The following is an 18,181-nucleotide window of genomic DNA, read 5'->3' as shown; positions in this document are numbered from 1 at the left end:
GCTTTCCGGTTTCTTGCAAACATTGGTGTGTTTCGAGATATTCAAAATTTGGCGGGTAAGAAAAACAAGCCATTAAAGCTTTGCACTCAAGCCCGTGTCACAGGGATCACGCAAGCCAGCTGAGCGCCAGCGATAACAAGCGCAAAGTGGCTTGTTTCGTAGTGACCGGGGCCTTAGAACCTTCCAAGTCGGAAGGCTGTTGGTTTGCGCATCCAAGACGTGATATAGCTTATGATCAGGTGGTTGAATGTCAGTATCACATCAGTCAGTACTATGCTAGCTGTTACACCTTCTGACTACACAACATATTGCTTATAACTGTAGTGCTGGACACAAACTTCTTATAACATGTACAATTTCGGTCCTTTCACTTTAAATTTAATGTATAAATTTCACTTCGATAACTCACCAGTAATGAGATGCACCATACAAGAAGAACCGCATCGGAAACAAATGAAGAAGAATGTAACATACTCGGACAGAGATAAAATATGGGGATAATCTTCCAAAAATCTTGCAGTTGACACTAAGCGTTAGAAACTTGATAAAATGAGCTACATTTTCCGCCATGGTCTATGCAATGTCATGTTTATTAGACCTAGAAAATGTGCGGAAGAAAGCAAATTCTGCCAGAAAAGCATTGAAACTGGCAGACGGGTTCAGCAAATCCGTGCGGCTTCCGCTCCTGATCTTCATTCACGCACAAGACATGCATGGAACAAACCCGAAAAGCCAGAAGCATGCCAATTCTGCCTTATTTCTATCAAAAATATCCACCACGGGCCACGCATTATGTCAGGCTCATTATGGCCAACAATACAATAGATAGGAGTATACGTCCAGATGGAAATAGAATAATAGAAGTAAGGACTACTCATGTCACATAACTTAGCAATGGCTGTGCACTCTGTCATTCCTCTCTCCCCAGTCCGAGGAGTTTAGCTACCGACCCAAGAATCCAGTCCTACCGTGCTCCATTCAAGTTGAAAAGCCACTGAGGTTCATATGTGACAGTCCACGTCAAGCAACGTCAGCGTATAATACTTCAACTGAGTGTAATGCCTATGGCATGTATTCAGCTGCTTCGTGCTCAGGCACTCCTGTTCACAGCGCCAATCACAGTGTAATCTGCACAGGCTCCAATTTCACTGCACTGATAATCAAGAGGTTTGGGGAATTTGAAACTCTGGCTAAAGGCAAGCCTACCTGGATTTTGTTCCGTCACTCCAGCACCGAATGCATCAAGCAACGGGGAGCAACATGGCTCTATTCTAGGAAGCAGTGCAATGGAACCGCTATTTCTGAGGCTTCGAAACATATCAGGTAGGTCTCCTCCACAACGTGTCCTCTTGGTTAATCACAATCAACACCCCCCCCCTCCTCCACACCCACACACCCACACACCACACATGCGCACTCACGCACACACACACACACAAACGTTTTTCTCTCTCACCCAATCTCTATCTCTTTCTCTTTCCCATTCCCTGCCTATCTGTGTCTGTCTCTCTGTAAGCCGCTCTGTCTCTCGGTCTGTCTCCCTCAATATCTCTCTTTTTCTCCCTCTTTCTCAATATGTCTCTCTCTCTTTCTCCCTCTCTTACTCGATTTATCGGGCCAAGGAACGAATGGGAGGCAAAACCATAGTGTCATGCGAAAGTGGGCATACTAGATTGCTTGCTCTACGTTTCTATATTGACCGTACACCATGTTAAAGTGCGACAATATTCTCTCTCAATCCCTTTGTCATGAACATTTCCACAATGCAGACAAGGTCGTGAAGCCAAAGACGAGGCTCTGATAGCTCTTCGGGATCAACTAATGCGCCACCGAGACTCATTGACGAATACGTTCATTGGGCAGGACAGTTGGAGCCTTCCTTGGGTTTATGCAGCCGGGCAGGATTGGAAAAGTGGTGAATGGCGAGTGGGGCCTAAACGGCGATGGCACACTAATTACTCAGACTACCTAGGTTCATTGGTCTTGTACCCAGCTGCTGGAGAGATGATATCAATTCACTTGGACACATATGACAGTTTCATGAATCCGCTGTCTTGCAGCATGTCCGTGAGGGTAAGTGTGTCCTGTTGGTGCATGCCGTCATGATTAATGTGTCCACAAACGCAGTTCTTCGTTTTCAATTCTCCTTGCCAGTTACCCTACTCGTGCGATCAGAGCCCTCTCTTCAATAGTGCCCTATCTCGAATAGCGCCCCGTCTATAAGAACCAGTGAAAACATAAAGCCCTCTCTAGAATATTGCCCCCCCCCCCTCCATCCTGGGCTTGTAACCAAGCGCATGTGCAGGTTTGGTGTTCCTTTAGTAATGTTCTTGTACATGTCATTGCACTGGTGATTTCAGGATCAAAATCCCAGTTCTTGTTGCCCTTTCGGTTGAGTCATGATAGTTTACAGTACACTTTAGGCTCTGTTTTTCTTTGCCTTCTTCTTATGCTGGATCACGTACATGTATGGTGCACATGTGCAGCTGTGATGCCTAGACCCTTGGTCGGCTGAGCTTCACAGGTCCCACCCACTCCGTCCTGTTGGATATGTACCTTTGTGTCGAGTTCTCCTCCTCATTTTAGTTCATCATGCAGTGAGTGTTCAATAGTAAAAAAATATCAAATTTTTTCATGTAAATGTACCAGCATTGAAAAATAGCGCCCTCTCTTGAATAATATCCTCTCTTGAATAGTGCCCCATCTATGATAGACTTTGAAAAAATAGTGCGCCAGGGGCACTAATCGGGCGTTTACTGTATGTAACACACTATGTTCGAGTGTTCGGCCAACCTAACATGCTGCGTGTTCACATATTACTTCAAAGTACTAGGAGTAAGTACACGAATGTCTTGGTGACAGTTTCGCACAGTAGTGTATAGTACAGTGCGCACGTTCGCCTTACAACTGTCTATTCAATTTTGTGTAGAAACACAATATGCTGGTTAGAGTTTTCGCTTGTGCCAGGCCACCACCATGTCTGAGATATCAGGGTGCGAGATGAATCGCCTTGAGACGGGAGTGAGGTGGTAACTCTCACTAACAGTTTCCAACACAGCGGCAAAACCTCGTTAGCTGAATCAATGTGGTGTTGGAAAATGCGTTCACAGTATATCAGAGTGAGAATCCAACATCTAGTTTGAGTCCATACACCCTGCTTCTAGAGGAGGCCTAACAAGATAAAATGGATATCTTCATTGGGGATCAACCTGTTAACCCTATGTGGTTAGCCAGGGTATTGTCAGCGAAAATGGATGCACACCCATGATGATTTTTAAACACTGTTTAGGGACCAGCTGGCGACGTTGAGCACAAAATAATGCTGAGAGAATGCTAGCTGGTCCTCATCCTTTGAAACATAAAAGTTAATTATCCGATTGCAGGTTCTTAAATTCGATCGGTGAACATCTTACGACCTGGTATCCAACTTCCCTTCATGTTGTTATTCAATGTACCACGTAATTACGTGATCACGTAGCGTGCTCCACTGTCCGAAGTGTGCTCTGCCCGAAGTGTGCTCAATACCCATATCGGGCAGAGCCTTGTACACAACAGAGAGAATGGAAGCTGTGTCGCAACTCTGAGTGTCACAGTGCTACGATCATCAGGCAACTGATGGCTCCAAAACTGAATAGCAGCAGCAGTTACAGTGTGAATAAATACATTGTAGAGCTGGGGACTTAGAAGTGGTAAACCCACGCATGCACACGCCATTGAACACAATCATTTTCTCTCACTCTTGCACATAAGATAATAATTCAACCGTTGCATCTATTCTTCTTTTCCCTGACACAGGTGGCGGAAGGATATTGGCGGCAAGCTTCGATTACTCTCTTGCGATACGATGGCGATGCATCATCCCTTGGTTACGAGCCTGTGGACAGCGTTGAGTTTCTATCAGGAGACGGCCTCACTGGAATTGCTTTAGGCGGGCAACCCGGTGATGTAGGTTGGCTGTTGCTCAGCATTAAAGGCAGAAACAGCGCCAGAGTTGAGTTTTCGCAGACAAGTTTCCAACTGGAGATACCGTTCAAGATTCGTCCATGCCATAAGGGTTTCCATGGCCCTGTCAAGAAGGTAGTTGTTTGTGTAGGTTGGTCAAGGAATCAGCAAGTATACATTGTCCCTCGTGATCTTCATAAAGCACTTGCTCCTATGCATGCAGAATGTGTATGTTTGTAAAAGTTATTTTTACGGTGCCGAAAGAACCAGTCTCAAACGAAAGGTCGTCTTTCAACATAGATCCAAAACTACATGTTGACATGTTCTGTATGTCCTTACATAATATACTGGTCTATTAGTATTAGGTCAGGGCACGTGGTCTCACAATAAATGATAGGTGACCTCGACAGACGAATGCTTAGTTCTGGAAAGGTGACCCATATACATGTACTTGTACGATGTAACTTACAGTGTGATCAAGTACTCGACTTCGTTCCATAATACCGAGTAGTACAATAGATCATCAAAGGATTTCATTCTGAAATTTTGTTTATTTGTGACAAATTTATCCTCTTCTGGTGTCACGCAATCCTTAGGTCGGAAGTATTCAATTTAGCATTGTCACCTATGCTATTCTGATCATTTTCTTTCGCAAAACTCGAATGTTGTGCCAATAATAATAAAATGTAGAAAGGAAAGGGACATACGGAGATATTTTGAAGCTAGGTAACAGGTCGTCGAATGTCTCAGTACTCTGTCAGTGTTGTGCCTAAATTGTTGCACTCTTTGAGTGTACAGTATTTAGTTACAGTGGTAGACAGTCACTCTTAACTCGTATCCATATGTCTCTTTACTTTCCACATGAATTATTTCTCTTTCGCTCAGGAATCCGGAACAATGTTAGGCAAAAAGACGTTCTGGACATGCGAATGCAGTAAATTACAATTTCCCGGTATCCGCAACTGCACAAAAGGCCGCCATTTGAACATCCGATCTGGCTATTGGGCTGGCAACCCACTCGACGCCCCAGAATTGCAAGGAGAGAAAAATCTTTCAGACATGGTGACCTGGGAGATGAACGAGTCGCTTCCATTTAATGGCTCTAACACGTTTGCGAAGTACGTGGTTTACCCGTTCGAGATAGCGCAGTGCAAGAATGGGCTGTGTTTTAATCACGACTGGAAGTATGGCGAAGGTCAATCCTGTCCAGGATATTCGTCCGGTTCGCTGTGTGGTCGTTGCTTGCAGGGATACTGGCAGACACTCGTCACTCAGGTATAGAATCATATAGAATATTATAATAATTATTATGATATCTCCCTCCCATCTTGCTCCCCTTGCTTGCCACAAGTCGAATGGTAGGATTTGGCACGTTTTGCTCAAGGTTTGAGATGATTTCGTGATTAGAGGTATGATTAAAAGGTACGATTTCCTCAAGGTTTGAGATGATTTCTTGATAAAAGGTATGATTTGGTACGACTTACTCAAAGTTTGAGATGATTTCTTGGTTAGGGTGCGTTTGGTTGGTACGATCTAGAACAGGATCGAACAGCTGGTGCACATGGAGCAGCCTCATGTCAACCAAACGGTACCCCAGAAACAGAGCACATTTTTGTGAAAATATGCCAAACTTGGGGCTTTCTTCAAAATGTGTATGGGTCACCATGCTCACTGTGTACGGTACGACGAGTCCAACCCAAAAGCGTATGCACGTGATCATTTGGGCCCAAAAGCGATGTTCCCGCTAGGTTTCACTGTGAAAAAGTGAAACTGCTCGGTCTGCTCCGGCCTGGAGGCCGGATCAAGCAGAACATGTTCTGGCCGAACCAGAACAGGTGCAGTCCCAACCAAACGCGCTGTTCTGGTGAATCCTGTTCTAGTTCGTACCGACCAAACGCGTCCTTAGAGTAAATAGCGAGCTTTCAAAATGTTATTTTATTTTATTTATTTATTTCTGCACTTCGTGGCATGTCAAGACAGCCAATGGAATTGAGGAGAGGGTGAGGCCACCCACGGAAGAAGAGAAAACAGAAAATGAAGAGCACGTACGCAAAGTGGGAAGGGATTAGCAACTTACAAAGCAATGGGATGCTCAGCGAGCACCCCAGCGGAAGTGGTGACTGTGATTTTGTATACTGGGAGATACTGAAGTGCTGTCTGACGAGGGTACGGAATTTGGGCATATCTGGAGCTTGTCTAACACTGGGAGGCAGTTGGAGCCACGTAGAGTAGGAGGAAAAGAAAGGGGAATTTACGAATAGGGTAGACATAGATAGGGGGAGACGAACGCAGCTTCGGGTGGTGCCACCTGACTTAAACCAATTAAGGGACTGTAAATGAGCAGGGTGCTGGTCAAGAAAAATTGAATGTGCCAGGGTGCACTTGGAAGCATGAAGGTAGTGTTGCAGAGTGGTAGTGGATGCAGCAGCATACAAGTCTAGATTTGAGATATATCGATCAGCACGAAATATGATGCGCAGTATACGGCTATTGAGAATTTCTAATTTACCTATGTGGGTTTTGTTAGTGGTGGACCAGGCAGGGAAGCCGTACGTGAAGAGGGGAAGAATGTATGATTTATAAAATTAATCCGGCGATTTTGGGGCAAATGGGACAAGTGACTTGTTCTGGAACCGGAATTCTGGCCTTCAAACGTCAGAGTTCGAGAATGGCGCTTCAAGGCTGACAGTGTAGCAACTGGTCGAGCTGCAGAGGAGCACTAAATGTTCTGTTTAAATCCTCACGCAGCCCCCTTTCAACCCTTGAACCCTCATGCACCTATCTTTCAGCCACGAAATAGTTGCCCCACTGTAAATCCCCTACAGCATGAATTAATTAAAAGTAACCTCAAAATAGGATTCCTAAATGTTTGCCATCTTCTCAACACAAAGCATGACATTGAAGATTATATTCTTTCCCATAAAGTTGATATAATGATGCTGGCAGAGACTTTCTTAACAACCTCCGTTTCCGATGATATCCTACGCATACAGAATTACACCCTGGTCAGACGCGACAGGCCAACTCATGGCGGAGGCTTAGCAGCATATGTAAGAGATCATCTCCGAGCCCGAATTGTGAAGGCTGACACCCAGGTGGAAATGCTCATGTTAGAGGTCAGTGGGCAGCGTTCCAAGGTTCTCCTTGGTGGTGTGTACCGTCCTCCAGGCACTCCTGTGCAATTCTGGCAAGACCTGACGAATGCACTAGACACTGTCATCTCCACACTTCCCACATCACCTCTGGTCCTTGTTGGAGACTTCAATGTCGATGTAAGCTCCCGCGACAGCCCCCAGCTAAACAGCTTGCTGCACCTGTGTAATTCCTTCGACATCAAGAACCAAGTGGACAGTCCTACCAGAATTGGACCCCAAGGCAGCCAAACAACCCTGGATCTCGCTCTGGTCGGAGACGATCATGTGAACTCTTGTGTCGTAGTACCTTGTACAATCAGTGACCACTTCGCTCTGGCACTTGATTTGCGACTCGCAACGTCCTGCACACCGACCGTGCGACGTGGCCGTAACATTGCAAGAATTGATATGGGTCAATTTGCACACCACCTTCTAAATAGCGATCTAGAGAACTTCTGCTTTGCGCGGACAGAAGATGAAATGTGGGATATGTGGCTGGAGAAACTTGTCGCGGCCTTGAACACTCATGCTCCTATCCGTCTACACCGCCCAAGAGCTCCTACCCGGAAATCCTTCCCCTGGAAGACGCCAGCTCTACATGACCTAGTCCAGCGACGTGACGCGGCCCATCGACGGTGGAAAGCATCACCTGCAGACCCGGCACTACGCAATGTCTTCACTTCTGCCCGAGACGAAGCCAAGCGTATGTCACGACATCTCCGTGCCATCTACTTTAGGGACCTTCTTGCTGCTAGTCAGGCCAACGCACGAAAAACCTGGCAGACCATCAACTACCTCAGCGGTCGTAACAAGTCCTCAGTTCCACCAGCCGTCAGTGTCTCACAGCTCAGTGACCAATTCAGCGGTGTTGTGTCAGACCCAACTAGACCACTACGTCTCTCAGCCCCATTGGGTCCCACGAAGAAGGAATGCCTCGAAGAATTTGCTCCAGCAAGTGTGCAAGAGATCGCTAAGCTGCTCTCCAACATCGACGTGCGCAAAGCTGCAGGCAGCGACCAGGTTCCAGCTGCAATCCTCAAACACTGTTCTCCTGTCCTTGCACCGTCCCTCACCATACTAATCAATGCATCTCTGGCTTCTGGTGTTGTTCCTGCATCTCTGAAGATTGCGGATGTTCGTCCCCTCTTCAAGTCAGGCGACAAAGCTGTCGCTAAGAATTATAGACCGATATCGTTATTACCAATAGTTTCCAAAATCCTAGAACGGGTAGTCCACACGAGACTCTGTAAGTTCCTCTCCGGAAATTCCTTGTTCCCCGCAAACCAGTTCGCATATCGCCCACTTCACTCCACAGAAGATGCCCTGACATTGGCTGTAGACAGATACTTGGAGGCAGCGGATCAGCAGCGCCATACAGGTCTTGTACTTGTCGATATGAGCAAGGCCTTCGATAAGGTCAAACACCAAATTTTGGTTACAGATCTATTTCAGCTTGGTATTACCTCAACGGCTCTCAGTTGGTTCATGAGCTACCTAACTGACCGCCGTCAGCGAGTCGTCCTGAGCAATGGCCAGTCGTCCGCCCTCTCTCCCTGTGAGTGTGGTGTTCCTCAGGGAAGTGTGCTGGGTCCTCTTTTGTTCTCCATCTACACAATGGAAATAGAACAGATCACAGCTCCAGCCCACTCACAGCTGTTTGCTGATGATATCCTGCTAGACGCCATCAGTCAATCCGTCGAATTCTTGAATTTAACCCTCTCCCGTTCAGTCTCCAACCTGGCCAACTTTCTGGAAGAAAGAGGCTTAATACTAAATCCCTCCAAAACCCACGTTCTAGCCCTTCATGCGTCTCGCAGGCAGCCCTTGTTACTTAACATAGAATGCAATGGAAATCCCCTAGCTCAGACCACAAATGCTCGATATCTAGGTCTACATCTCGACACCCAGCTTCGGTGGGAGACTCAAGTTGCAACTATTACACGGAAGACCTCCCAGAAACTGACGGCGCTGCGAGCCATTCGCTCCTGCTTAACTGAGCAACAAGCCCTGCTATTTTACAGATCGTTAATACTACCGGACATGTTGTATGGATCTAATGCCTTCTTCTCGGTTCTCTCTCCGCACCAACGGCATCAGCTTTCGGTCCTCGACAAGCGATGTATCCGCTGCGTTGCCAACCAGCCATTCCCCTCCCACACAGATCCCATCTACACCCGTCTAGGCCTCATCCCCATCATCCAAAACGCCCACTGTAAACTCCGCCTCCTCATGCTTCGTATCCACACCGCCAGAATTAGTAATCTCCTGTCCAAGCGCCTACGTCGCCAGACTGAAGGCGTCACTCGGATCAACGATCCAAATGCGTATGTTGTCCCTGCCACCAGGCGAGTCTCTGGTGACTGTCGGCCGCTCGTTTCTGCTGTTAAATTATGGAACGCCCTGCCCCAAGAGTTCAAGTCCCTCGCCTGCCATAGATCATTCAAGAGACTTTTAAAGGTTTATTTTTATGGTTAGCCAGCATCTAGGCTTGGACTTGGAGTCGTGACTCAACTGTGATTCAACTGTGCTTTCTTCTTCTTTCTTTTTCTTTTTTTCCCTTTCTCTTTTTTCTTTTTGAGTATTTGCAGTCTGTGTTTTCTGTGTTTTTCTCTCTTTCGTGGAGGCTTGCTTGTTGTATCCTTGGCTCTCGGCCATTACTTTATCGCCATCATAATATAGGGCACCATTGCCCGTTTGGTCTGCGATACAAAATAAAATTTCAACAACAACAACAACAACTTGACATTATGCCGACAGATCGGCATACTTTGGACGACACATGATCAGCATGGTGAGACCAGGAGAGGGCGGAATCTTTGGCAATGCCAAGGTGTTTATGGTGGGGCGCTACAGATATAGGGTGACTGGGATCGTCGGGAAAGTGGAAGATGGGCACTGGATTTGTGGGAGGGGGAAAAGGAGGAGCTCGGTTTTGGTCCCATTTGGCTTAAGGTACCAAGTACTCATCCAGTGAACAATGTCGTTGATACAGGTCTGAACTTTGGGATACAGGGTGGCGTAAGATGGGGAGGAAGCAAAGACAGTGGTATCATCTGCAAACAAAGAAATATTGGGAATGGCATAGAGGAGGTCATCAACGTATGTGAGGAAGAGCAGGGGACCTAAAATGGAGCCCTGGGGCACTCCGGATGTCACAGACTCGGGGTCAGATAAGGTTCCATTCACTGTGACGCAATGATTTCGGTCCAAGAGGTAGCTAGTTATCCAGGCGAGTAGGGAGCCGGAGACACCATGGGCACGAAGTTTTGGGATCAGGCCCTTGTGCCACACGGTGTCGAAGGCCTTGGAGAGGTCGAAGAAACAGATGCAGGAGACATTGTGAAGTGGTGAAAGTTACGTGCTGCTCACGCGATAAAAGGAAAACGTATCTTCATGTAAGATATAGAGACATGGAAAACTGCAGGGCTAAATGTATGTATAAAAAGAAGAAGGTCAACATAGAACGAGCCCAATGCCCAGCTGTCCAACAACGCAACCAGATCCTTTAAAGGCAGCGAGTGTGACTAAATGTCACAAAGAAGACTCAATGTGTGTATTTCCCACCACTTGAATTCACCATACGCAGAGCTGCATTGCTGTCTTTAGCTTCATTCTCCCGAGACAAGTGTGCGTTAGATGATGTGGTATGGTATTCTTTTCTTCCATTCATGTATCTTGGTTTTCCATTTTACTCTCCTTCAAGAAATGCCAACATTGCTCGCTCTCCTCTCGTCGAATGCCCTTACACTGGTACGTGGTCACAACGATTGTTTTGACAGTAGCTAGCTTCCTCCTAATGTTACGATTCAACTTTGGTCTTTCCCCAGTACTGGATAGCTGGATGTTCCTTATTCAGGTATGCTGCACCAGTTCATTCCCAAGTGCTCTTGTGTTTTTTTTGTGCGCTTTTGCCAACTGTTAATAGATTTTGAGGGATTAAAAAAGGAAAAGTCGTAGGAAATAATTGGCTGTTCTATCGATACTGAAACCAGGGACATTCGCTTACACTAGCGTAGCTCTGGTGTATTATTCATCCAAGCAAAGGCTGTTTAATATCCTCAAACTCACCACACCCATGAAAGCCGGATGGAAACGAATGTGTGGTGGTCCACATTGTCCAACCTAATTGAATTATGCAGGGCGTTTGCCAGGAAATCTTGCAAACGTTCCACTTATCCATCCAGTTTTGTCCACTAACGGATGACTATACCTATGGGGGAGAGTTGCATGGTTGGTAAACTCATCGATGTCAGTGCAAAAATGGCATGAGATTGCAGATTCGATCAAAGCGTCTAGGAAACGGTTTGAGATTTCAGTTAGAAAGATATTAAAGCTCGGGGTGAGCTAATGCATTGTGGGTGGGCGTAGACTGTGTAACCACTATTCCAAACCGTGAGATGTGCGTGAACCATTCCTAACAGTTAGGCGAATGTTTCTGAATAGGTATGCGGAGACAGGGAGGGCGGCGAACAACAAACCGTGGATCCGAACACTGTTGGAAGTTCCAAGAACGTTTGGAAACTGATACCGTCCGCTCTTCAGTCAAGATCAATACTTGTACTTCGTCCTCATTCCTGCCTTAATATTATCCTGATGAAGATAATCAAACATCGTGCCCTTTTAAGTTTTCATGCCGTTCTCCTTTCGTCTTTCCTATGTACCCAGGCCTGCTGGTACGTGTTCCCCAAAGACAAATCACCAATTCATGCCGCGATTCACTCAATACTGACATTTGGCCTGGGCAATCTTTGCTTCGTAGAGCCCCTGGACAGACTGGACAGCGGCCAACTCCTTTTGTTGCAACCAATGATGTTACTCTTCCTCTTCATGATGGTGAGGGTACTGAGGTCATACAACGTCACCGGAAAGTACATTCAACGCCTGCAAAGTCACATGCTGCTCGTACGCGTCATGTGGTTCGTGCTGGTGTACAGCTATTTCGTGTTGGTCTTCACCAGCATGAATACCCTGTGGTGCACACGCCTGAGCCACAGAGGACAAGTTCTGGCAGTGGATGGCGCCATCAAGTGTTACAATGGCAAACACATGCTGCACACCATCCTTGCAGGGCTGATTATCCTCTTGGTCATAATTCCACCGCCACTAATCCTCGCCATTCCGCAGTGCCAACGCAGCATCCACCTGAAGGGATTCATTGACGAGGCCAGTAGTCTCTACAAGGACGATCGCCGCTGGTGGGCCTCTGTGAACTTACTGAGAAGAGTGGCAGTAGCAATCATCAGCGTGATGATGACTGGAAGCGAGAAAAGTCGAATAATGGCTCTCACCGCATTTTTCTGGTGCTATTGCGCATTTCACACCCAATGCCGGTAAGGGTCAGGTCACCCCTAGCTCTTCTCGTGCCGTATTTTTGGGATCGTTCTTTAGAACGGGGTGGCACTATCCACACACCGCTACGACTGCAGTTAAAAACGGTACCAGTAACATACTGATACTCTCAGCTTAGTTGCAATCACAGATTACCATTGCTTTCGCGTTCAGTATTTTTCATTTATTGTCTTACTGGGATTGCATATTTGTACCAATTTTAGTTTCAATTTATATCTATAATGCTTATTTGGCCGGAAAAGAGGCTCTCCACATCGAAGCAAGGGAATGTATGGTGTGCAAGTTCAGTTTTTCTTATTGGATGTTTCAACTTTCAAACAACGGAAATCCTTTTGTGTGTTCTATGTTTGGTGATCCAGGCCCTTTCGGAGCCACAACCTCGCCGGAGTATCGGCCAACACTTGGGAGAGCATGTTTCTCTTCGGCCTTTCGCTTATTGCAAGCCTCGAGTCACACGCTTTCGACGAGGACGAAGGCCGCCACCGTGCAATGCACACCGCGGCATTGACCTTACTGGGTTCCATGAATGCTCTCCTGCTCGTGGCATGCTTAGCCAAACAATGCTGTTCCAGGCACGGTGGTTATGGTCTGCTCAAGGACCTGTCGTTAGCAGTATGGTGGCGCAGAAGGCAGAATTCCCGGGACAGCGAGACAGAAGTGGAGCTGACAGAGTCTACACTTGACGTCATGGCTCGCAACATGAGGGAGCCACTAATGATCGAGCAAATCAGGGATGCGCATAGCAGAGGAAGTGACCATTCCTCACCAAAATCTTGCATCATCCTCTGACGACCTACTGATCCGGGACTTATGACAATACGCGATACTAGAACATGTTGGTATTCAGCTGTTGTCCCTTATGTTGACGTTGTTGTTGTTGTTGTTGTTGTTGTTGTTGTTGTTGTTGTTGTTGTTGTTGTTGTTGTTGTTGTTGTTGTTGTTGTTGTTGTTGTTGTTGTTGTTGTTGTTGTTGTTGTTGTTGTTGTTGTTGTTGTTGTTGTTGTTGCTGCTGCTGCTGCTTCTGCTGCTGCTGCTGTTGCTGCTGCTGCTGCTGTTGTTGTTGTCGTTGTCGTTGTTGTTGTTTTTGTTGTCGTTTTTGGTGCTGTCAGTATTGGCAGCGGCGACGTCATCGTCTTTGTTGTTGCCGTCGTCTTCGTTGTTGCCATCATTGTTACCGTCGTCTCCATTTTGAGCACTTTCTTGGGTTTTATTGGTTTTATCAAGGTATCAAACTGTCAATTCACTACTGACTGTTGTCATACATGGAAATGCAATGCATCCAACCTCATTATTGCATCCCTTTTTTGACATAACCTCGTACATGTAATTCTCATCATAAAGACAAATTGAACAGGCTCGATTTCAACTCGCATGGGAAATTGCCATCATCATTTTCCTTACAGAAAATCTGCATATTGTGCACCTGCTTTCTATCCACACTCACTTCAAAAGATGGCCTTTTAGAAATTCTTGCACAGCTTCGCCCTCATTTTATACTGCATACAATTTCCTGCAAAGCATTATACACGATTGTACACATACATGTGACGAGTGTATTTACTTCTATGTCGCTAGACTGCATTTTACCTGCTTAGGTTCACCATGCATTAGAAGATCAGCCCATGGTCCTGGCCTCAGGTTGAAATCCTTCAAAAAGTAAAGTTGTCTTTACACAGTGCGTGTGTTTCATTCCTCTTGTCTCACTTCTCACCTTCTTTTTCCAGCTTTTCCCCTGTTTTCTTACCTCCCCTTGTGCATAAATTCTTCGCTACATGTATCACCTAGTGGTGATGGTTACCACTCTTGTGATGCTACTTATCCCTATGTTTCATTGGTTCTGGTTGCTTGTAATTCATTTGAAGAGCATACCCGAAAAAAGGTTCATGAATTGCGGAGTCCTTTTGATGATGATGTTGAAGAATAGCAGGGGATCTGTGGGTTTCTTGACCTGATTGGCCATTGTTAGCTTCCTGTCTCCAAGAAAGTTTTAACCTTAAAAATAATAAAGATACAAAAAAATATAGAAAAGAGAAAGGACCAAGGAACTACAAGTTCGCCATTGTAGACCTGAAAGCGGAAGTTGAGTCTCTCCGTTGCCAGCTAGCAGACGTTAGTTTAAAATCACAAACCCACGCACCTATCCCGCCCACCCAACCTACCGGTATGCCTTTTGATCACCATGAACCTACATGTACGAGTAGTTCCCCATCCGATCCACAGCATTTGAATTCCACCGTAGCACCAGCCCCACGTTCACAGCAGCAGCATTTGAATCCCAACGCACCCGTACAGTTTGAACAGACGCTCACAAACACTCGTCCGCTCTACAGCGCCCAACTGATGAGCCTGCCACACCGTAGCACTCCACCGCCATCATTCCAACGTCCAGCTGACCAAACACCCACACCGTACACGCACAGTTCAGTCACATCATACTTCCACAAGACAAAGAAGTCAACACAGGGTCTCCTACGCGGTGGTTCCCGTGTAAGGTGCAAAGCGCTCCACGTCAGCAACATAGACAGCGGCTTCCATGCTGAGGCAATAGCTAAGTGGTGCGCAAACAAAGATGTTCACATCATCAAATGCTCCGTGGCTGAAACACGCTATTTTGGACTGGCTTATGCCCATGTTGTGATTCCTGAAGAGCACTTCACCACGGTCCAACGTGATGATTTCTGGCCTGCCTCCGTACGTGTTCGCGAATGGCGCTTCTCCTCTGACAGTGTAGGTAAATGAACAGTACTTGCATCCTAAATCCCAACGCTCTCCCCTTCAACCCACACCCTCCAACTACTTCAACCGTTTCCTCGAGCCTGGACTCTACACTAAATGTTTTTGCACAGCCCTTCCAACCTAACTCCAGCTCCTCTAACCATTCTACTCAATCTTCTTCCCACGTGTCTGTTGCGGTGATAAATGCACGCTCAATAAACAACAAACTCGGTGAACTCTCCATCCTTTGTAATGCCAAGAAGCCTGACATTATCTGCATCACCGAAACTTGGCTCACCACCAACCATACCTTACACTTGACGAACTATGCAGTATTCCGCCGTGACCGACCGCAAACTCCCTCTAACCCTGACCCCTTCAGAGGCTATGGGGGTGTTGCCATCCTGGTGCTCACTACCGCCTTCACCAAAGTGAGAGAGATTCACTCATTTCGGCAACAGAACTTTGAAGCAATTGCTATTGAAGCTACTCCCATAGGTTCATCCCAACCACTGTCGTTTGCCTGCTTGTATAGACCCCCTAACCAGCCCGCTGCTGACCTACAATATTTTGTAGATACTCTGCGGACTGCTCTCATTAAGCTACCTGCTCCATCATCTACCATTGTAACTGGTGATTTTAATGCCCATTGCCAGAGCTGGTGTGCCTCCGACTCAACATCTGCTGCAGGCTCTGCCTTGTGTAACCTTTTTCGCTCCATAGCACTGTCTCAACTTGTTACGTTCCCCACCCATCTTACATCCAATGGGCCCCGTGACTGCCTGGACCTAGTCGCCATAAACATTCCCGAGAGGTTCACATCCATTGAATCCCTGAGCCCCCTGGGTGCCTCCGATCACTTAATCGTCCTCGGCAGGCTCTCCATAGCTAAAGACATAGTACAGTCTCGAGAGTCCACATCTGACACTGCACCGCCTCGCTTCAGCCATCACTTGCTCACTCAATCGCAATGGGAAGGCGTCAATGCTGAAATTGCCGCAACTCACTGGAGTGACCTTTTATGCGGCCTTGATATTGATACAGCCGTTTCTAACTTCTCGTCTGTCCTCGAAACGTCTCTCTCAGTCTGCTCTTCTCACCGCGATCACCAGTCAACCACCAGAAACCGAAGCCGCCCTTCACGCCAGGATCCACCATGGATGACACCAGTGCTCAGGGCAGGCATTAAGATAAAGCATGACCTCTACAGCATCTATAAAAAATACCCTACCCCGTCCAATGCAACGCAGTACAAACGTCAGCGGAATATAGCAAAAACGTTATCACGTGTAGCCCATAAAGAATACATCCAGTCCATTACTACTTCTCTCACCGACAGCCAGCGTCCATCACTTCACTCATTTATAAGAACTCTTCGTAAATCAGCATCGTCATTGGGCTCTAGTCCAACAGCAATCACACGGTCTGACCAAAGTTCCGCCACTGCGCCTCTTGATATCGCGGATGCTCTGAATGAGCAGTTTACCAGCTTCTGCGTTAAGGATAGACCTGAATGGTTAGTTCCTCCTATCCACCAAATACCTGTAGAGTCAACGTTTACATCGCTGACGATTTCATCCCGTACTGTTACCAGATACATACGCAGTCTCCCCAATAAGAAGTCTCCTGGTTACGATGGTATACCAAACGAAATCCTGAAACACCTCCAAGACAGCCTAGCATATCCGTTATCGCTGCTCTTTAACATCTCTCTGTCGTCTGGAATCTTTCCCTCCGCATGGAAATACGCATTAGTGGTCCCAATTTATAAGCGCAAAGGCTGCCGGTCGGATGCAACGAACTACAGACCCATTTCCCTACTGTGCTGTATTTCAAAGCTGTTTGAGCGCATTGTGTACGATCAGCTATATCGACACTTGTCCCCGTACTTGCATACCATGCAGTCTGGTTTCCGGCGAGGGGACTCAACAGCTCTGCACCTAGTCCACCTAATCCAAAACATCATGCAGTCCCGACATTTGAAAGAACATACTGGCATGTGCTTCTTTGACCTGGCGAAAGCCTTTGACACTGTTTGGCATAGAGGCCTGATTGCCAAGTTGGGTGCCTATGGCATTGGTGGCAACCTGCTTTGTTTCTTTGAAAGCTACCTAACTGACAGGTTACAGGCTGTACGCGTCGGCAACACCCTCTCGTCTCCCCAGGCAATCAATTCTGGTGTGGCAGTGCCACAGGGGTCAATCCTGGGGCCACTATACTTTTTAGTCTACGTCAATGATCTACGGATGTCTGTCCCTAATGTTTCACTGTTCGCCGATGACACCACAGTTTCCGCTTCAAGTAGTTGCGAGCAATTGCTAGTCAATGACCTCCAGAAAAAGATAAACTCCACCATTTCTTGGATGTCGACTTGGAAGCTGAGACCGAACACTAGTAAGACCAAAGTGATGTTCTTCTGTAGCGGTGCTAGTGATCAGTTCTGCAATGTGTCTTTATCATGTCCTGGCAGCTCATCGACCATAGAAATTGTCCATGAACATAAGCACCTTGGTATAATTATTGACGACTGTCTAACATGGGCTCCTCATGTAGACTATATTTGCAAGAAAACTAGTAGTGTCCTCGGCATACTATATCCTCATCGTTCTCATTTGCCAAATACATGCCGTTCTATGTTTTATCGCTCGTATCTATTACCTATTTTCCAGTATGCATGTCAGTCTTGGTGTAGTCTAAGTCAACATATTGTGAACAAACTTGAAATCCAACATAAATCTCTTCTTAACCCTTTATGGGTCTCACATAAGCGTAAGGGTCGTATGTGACCCTTACAGTAAAATCGCATTTTCTGTGAGTTTTGTTGCTAGGAGACAACTAAAATGGTGCTCCACTCGTAGCTGAGGTCCCAGGCTTTCCAACGGTGTAAAAAACAACCATACTTACCACACAAATTTTTGCAGTATCGATCGACTGAAGTCTGGTGAAATTGGAAAAGACGACCATCCGCCATGCGCGCATTTCGAGAATGGGAGTGCATCTCTTGAAGCCGTGTCAGAAAAGCTTTCTGAGGACACTGACGG

At 46.5% G+C, this 18,181-nt stretch overlaps 1 protein-coding gene across 1 annotated transcript in view; it reads left to right on the top strand.

The window, feature by feature from the left end:
* Nucleotides 1–14,307, top strand: part of LOC135812847 (uncharacterized) — a 28,800-nt gene extending 14,493 nt beyond the window's left edge. Inside the window, exons 4-10 of the mRNA XM_065326062.1 lie at nt 929–1,323; nt 1,770–2,073; nt 3,796–4,077; nt 4,828–5,217; nt 10,780–10,932; nt 11,742–12,406; nt 12,785–14,307. Coding sequence (XP_065182134.1) covers nt 929–1,323; nt 1,770–2,073; nt 3,796–4,077; nt 4,828–5,217; nt 10,780–10,932; nt 11,742–12,406; nt 12,785–13,214 — 2,619 coding nt within the window. The 3' untranslated portion in view covers nt 13,215–14,307. The remainder of the gene's footprint in view (nt 1–928; nt 1,324–1,769; nt 2,074–3,795; nt 4,078–4,827; nt 5,218–10,779; nt 10,933–11,741; nt 12,407–12,784) is intronic.
* The last annotated feature ends 3,874 nt before the right edge of the window (nt 14,308–18,181 follow it).

Source organism: Sycon ciliatum, chromosome 3 (assembly GCF_964019385.1).
Source record: "Sycon ciliatum chromosome 3, ocSycCili1.1, whole genome shotgun sequence".
NCBI lineage: Eukaryota > Metazoa > Porifera > Calcarea > Leucosolenida > Sycettidae > Sycon > Sycon ciliatum.
Note: the sequence above shows the minus strand (reverse complement) of the source record. Positions and strands in the feature narration are given on the sequence as shown.